General features: G+C 37.3%; 1 protein-coding gene across 1 annotated transcript in view; it reads right to left on the bottom strand.

The window, feature by feature from the left end:
• Positions 1–1295: 1295 nt before the first annotated feature.
• trpc4 (transient receptor potential cation channel, subfamily C, member 4) overlaps positions 1296–6000 on the bottom strand; it is a 113052-nt gene continuing 108347 nt past the window's right edge. Inside the window, exon 11 of the mRNA XM_002939583.5 lies at positions 1296–2399. Coding sequence (XP_002939629.3) covers positions 1701–2399 — 699 coding nt within the window. The 3' untranslated portion in view covers positions 1296–1700. The remainder of the gene's footprint in view (positions 2400–6000) is intronic.

Here is a 6000-nt window from a genome sequence, read left to right as displayed (position 1 = left end):
ATATTTTGCTTGCTCAGCTTCAGCGTCGTCATATTACATAAAAAGTACTATGTTTTATAAAGAGCTTAGCAGAATCAGAGGACAGATAATGATACCGTACATTTAAGTGGCACTGAAAGATAATTAAGATACTTCTGTATGATCCATAGAAGTCCAAATTTGTCTCAAAATCTTTTTGATGCTACATTTTCTATTTGGTCAGTATTCTGAATTAGAGTCCTTCCTGCTCTACCCCATTAAGATGGTTTGTTCCGATCCCTTTCTCCTGTTAGTATATTTTACACAAACAGCATAAAAAATTAGCTGTGAATTCCCTGAGCAGCAAATTTAATTCTGCAATGTATCCATGAATCATGTCTAAGGCAAATTAACAGTATGAGTCTTGAAACATGCATAAGAATTCACAACATACATAATACACGAGAGTTCCTGTAATATTTGCAAATGTCCATTTGCTCGAGACTGAAAGCTTTGATTATGCATAGAATAGTGTATGTGAGAAAGACTGTTTACCTGTATAGATTACATTGATGGTAAATGAAAGAATCAGGGCAATTGTTGGAAAAAGAATCCTTATCCTTAACAATGTTTCCTGCCATTTTGGTATTGTCATTTATGATCATATATAATGTCATCCAGTCATATAATGTCATTTACCATGCAAGGGAAGATTCTTATATACCTGCCTTATGGAGAAACCCTAAACTACTAAGCCTTGATACAGGTTCTTGACTTGACTTTTAAGCCAGAACCATTGATAGTGCTGACAAAAGTCCATCAATTACTCCTCTGGCACAGTTAGTCAGTGACATGAGCATGTCCATGCTTCTTTACAAAGAATAAAAATAAAACCATAATGCACAATTATAGTGATACAAATATATGTAACATGGAAATAAACTCAATACACTTAGGGGCTGATTTACTAATCCATGAATCCGAATCCTGAATGGGAAAAAATCAGAACATTTTGCAACTTTTTCTTATTTTTTGCGATTTTTTTCGTCAATGTCGCGACTTTTTTGTGAATTGTCGTGACTTTTTCGTAGCTGTTACGACTTGCGCAAATTGTCGCGACTTTTTCATAGCCATTCCGACTTTCGTGAATTGTGGCGACTTTTTCATAGCCATTCCGACTTTCGTGAATTGTGCCGACTTTTTCATAGCCATTACGACTTTCGTGAATTGTGCCGACTTTTTCATAGCCATTGCCATTGCGACTTTTTCGTATTGAGCACTCGAAAAATTCGTGAAAAAGTTGTGACGGCGAAGAAAAAGTCTCAAAATACTGATCATTATGAAAAAACGCATTCGGACGCTTTCCGGACGTTCGTGGATTAGTAAATGTGCCCCTCAGACACATCTAGCTCATGATAAATGTATGAAAATGCCTCTCTTCTGCATTAGAGACCAATCTCTGGCTTTGGCCACAACATCTGTTCATATAAAATGTTATACCGACCTTTGACAGCTTATTACAAAACTTGCAGATTTCTATATGAATGTGAACGGCTGTGGTACCTGTCATAAAAGAGAATATCCCAACAGTGTATTGCCTTTTTTACAACTTTAACACTTCTGCATTGATAATATTCACAGGCAAAGTGTTAATTAATCTGTGCAAAGTCCAAACATTCCAAAAATTAGATATAAAATTATATATATTCATAAATACAGGACCTGTATATATATTTTTGAAATCACAGTCTTGTTATAGAATCTTGCTCATTGGGAGATTCTACTGTTGTGCTATTTTCGTCCCCAGGCGAATCCATATGTTTAAGGGCATCTGTAGAATGTTCATTTAAAGCTACAGAACTGTGTTGAGAGTCCGAGGGTTGAGGAGACGGAATTTCCGAGGTATTTACACTACTGGGGGAGAGTGCATACTGTTCAGTTAGTTTATTCACATTTAGTTCGCAGCTCGCAGGCTCTGACTCTTTGACTTGTAAGTCAGTTGTGTTGTCGCCCAGTTCCATGTCTTGTTGGTTGGCGACTTCTTCGGAAACAGAGTAGATTGTCTTGGAAATGGGATCTGAGAAGTTTGACTTGGAACGTTTGTGAAACAAGCCAAAGCTTTTTATGTCTGTGACAAAGCTGTTTTTTCTCTGTTTCTCCTTGACAAGTTCTGAGGCCAACAAAGCCGACCCATTGCTCACGCTATTGTGTACGTCAGAGGCTATTACTGCCGATTTGGGATGGATCATAGTGGTTATGTCAAAGAGGCTGAAATTTTTTTTCTGGGTTCGACTTCTTTTTTCCTTTATTTTCGATTTTTCTTCAGTCTCTTGGATATCTCCGATGCCATTATTCATTTTTGAAGACTGGATATTAAATTTGTTTCCTTTCAACAACCCCAAAACCTCAAAGCGGAAGCTAGAAATGTCCTGCTTTAATTCCTGAAACACAGAAAATGTAATTAGTTTTTATAATTGAGTGAGTTTATATCTAATACAGTTTATATCCTATACTTTAGAGGCACAACCGAGTAAAACTAGAAAAGATTTGCACAGTGACTGGGTATTAGCTAATCATATCAAACACTTTTGAACTTGCTTAATAGGGACCAACACAGACACAAACATATTATTTCTTTAGGGGCAGCCCTTAGAAGTGTAATAGAATTTCATTTTTTTAGCCAGAGATTTGCTTCTACTAATCCAGAGAATGCAGAATCCGAATGACTGTCTGTGGAACATAGTTACATAGTTCATTTGAATTAAAAGAAAAAAAATTATTTGTTCAGTGTATGGCCCACTCAGCATCATTGATTCACAGTAACACCTCTCTTCTGAATATATATGTATAAATAAAAACGCTTTTTCTTTTCTATCAAGTCCCTGTGTGTGCGGCACTCTTTCTATTATATTTTTATTTTTGACCTGCACCAAAGGCATTTGGACTTGTATAGGGTGTGCTCCTCTCTGTGTACTATATATATATATATATATATATATATATATATATATATATATATATATATATATATATATATATATATATATATATATATATATATACATACATACATACAGTATACCCACACACATATTTACACACATAAATGTAGTCAAATATTTTAAAAAAAACAAAACAAAAACAATGGTCACTAGGAGTCACTGTGGGATGAATGCTGGACGCAAAGCACATTTTCGCTTGTGCCATGATGTCACCAGAAGTGTCACTGTGCACACGTGTAGGTGGAAGTGACGTCACTGCATACGCACAATTGCGCTTCCAAAGGTGCAGAAAGTCCCCTGCCCATACACACACACCAATGATGACAAATGACAATGTGCTTACTGCGCGTGAATGCTGGGAAAATCATCAGAGAGCCTGTAAAACGAGGGGAATTTGGTAGAATGATGGCAGGGGGCCAAAATAGGGTAACTCCTAAAAAAGGAGAGTACCCTTGTGGCGCTTTATAAATAAAGTTATACAGGTCCTTTTCAAAAAATTAGCATATTGTGATAAAGTTCATTATTTTCTGTAATGTACTGATAAACATTAGACTTTCATATATTTTAGATTCATTACACACAACTGAAGTAGTTCAAGCCTTTTCTTGTTTTAATATTGATGATTGTGGCATACAGCTCATGAAAACCCAAAATTCCTATCTCAAAAAATTAGCATATTTCATCCGCCCAATAAAAAAAAAGTGTTTTTAATACAAAAAATGTCAACCTTCAAATAATTATGTTCAGTTATGCACTCAATACTTGGTCGGGAATCCTTTTGCAGAAATGACTGCTTCAATGTGGCGTGGCATGGAGGCAATCAGCCTGTGGCACTGCTCAGGTGTTATGGAGGCCCAGGATGCTTCAATAGCGGCCTTAAGCTCATCCAGAGTGTTGGCTCTTGTGTCTCTCAACTTTCTCTTCACAATATCCCACAGATTCTCTATGGGGTTCAGGTCAGGAGAGTTGGCAGGCCAATTGAGCACAGTAATACCATGGGCAGTAAACCATTTACCAGTGGTTTTGGCACTGTGAGCAGGTGCCAGGTTGTGCTGAAAAATGAAATCTTCATCTCCATAAAGCTTTTCAGCAGATGGAAGCATGAAGTGCTCCAAAATCTCCTGATAGCTAGCTGCATTGACCCTGCCCTTGATAAAACACAGTGGACCAACACCAGCAGCTGACATGGCACCCCAGACCATCACTGACTGTGGGTACTTGACACTGGACTTCAGGCATTTTGGCATTTCCCTCTCCCCAGTCTTCCTCCAGACTCTGGCACCTTGATTTCCGAATGACATACTTTGGACCACTGAGCAACAGTCCAGTGCTGCTTCTCTGTAGCCCAGGTCAGGCGCTTCTGCCGCTGTTTCTGGTTCAAAAGTGGCTTGACCTGGGGAATGCAGCACCTGTAGCCCATTTCCTGCACGCGCCTGTACACGGTGGCTCTGGATGTTTCTACTCCAGACTCAGTCCACTGCTTCCACAGGTCCCCCAAGGGCTGGAATCGGTCCTTCTCCACAATCTTCCTCAGGGCCCAGTCACCTCTTCTAGTTGTGCAGCGTTTTCTGCCACACTTTTTCCTTCCCACAGACTTCCCACTGAGGTGCCTTGATACAGCACTCTGGGAACAGCCTATTTGTTCAGAAATTTCTTTTTGTGTCTTACCCTCTTGCTTGAGGGTGTCAATGATGGCCTTCTGGACAGCAGTCAGGTCGGCAGTCTTACCCATGATTGCGGTTTTGAGTAATGAACCAGGCTGGGAGTTTTTAAAAGCCTCAGGAATCTTTTTAAGGTTTTTAGAGTTAATTAGTTGATTCAGATGATTAGGTTAATAGCTCGTTTAGAGAACCTTTTCATGATATGCTAATTTTTTGAGATAGGAATTTTGGGTTTTCATGAGCTGTATGCCACAATCATCAATATTAAAACAAGAAAAGGCTTGAACTACTTCAGTTGTGTGTAATGAATCTAAAATATATGAAAGTCTAATGTTTATCAGTACATTACAGAAAATAATGAACTTTATCACAATATGCTAATTTTTTGAAAAGGACCTGTACATACATACATACATACATACATACATAGCTTCAGGTAAAAAAATGCCCTTCCCTCCAGACTAATTGACAGTGTTGTTAATACTGGGCTGTAACGTATTAGTAAAGCATTATAAAGCCCTTACAGGGGCCTCTTGTAAAAATAAAAACAAAACCAACTGCCTTCCCTCATAACTAATTCCATTTATTTTACACACAAGTGTTCCATTTACCAGTACTTTTTCCAGCTCAATAATATCTTTGGCCTGGCTCCTAAAACTGTGCTGCATACTCAAGGGGAGGTTTCCCAGGGACCCATAAAGGGATCAAATATGCTTTTATTATACCTCAATTCAATATCTTTAGATAAAAGAAAGTATTTAATTAGCTTAAGTAGGCACTGTCTGTCACTGCAAGGTGTTTCATCTACAATAATCCCCTGTTCCTTCTCATTTAAAAAGGCTCACAACACAATGTCATTTGGAGGCATATTTATCAAAAATCAAATTTCGATTTTGCAAGGTTTTATTTTTCAGCGAAAACCTAGCAAACTCATATCTGCACTTATTTTTTCTTGATTATATTTTTATCTATTTTTATCTAGATTGTAAACTCTACGGGGCAGGGACCTCCATCCACTTGTGTCTTTGACTCTTAACTTATTGCAGCTGTATCTTGTATTTATTTGTATTTATTATTATACTTTATATTTATCTATTATTATCTTAATAACCCCCTGTTTGTATTAATGTATTCTACTGTACAGCGCTGCGTACATAAGTAGCGCTTTATAAATAAAGTTATACATACATACATACATACATACATACAGACATACATTTTTTAAAACACTAGAATCTCAAAAGCTCAAACACTGAAAAATGTTAAAACAAATTCAAAGGCAATGCAATCACATTCTACCAACTTGCAAAAAACCTCAAAAAATCTCTTGAATTTTGCAGGTTTCGGGATTAGAATTTGTGAGTTTTAGGTAAAAAAAA

Source organism: Xenopus tropicalis, chromosome 2 (assembly GCF_000004195.4).
Source record: "Xenopus tropicalis strain Nigerian chromosome 2, UCB_Xtro_10.0, whole genome shotgun sequence".
Classification (NCBI taxonomy): domain Eukaryota; kingdom Metazoa; phylum Chordata; class Amphibia; order Anura; family Pipidae; genus Xenopus; species Xenopus tropicalis.
This window is presented reverse-complemented; position numbering and strand designations above follow the sequence as displayed.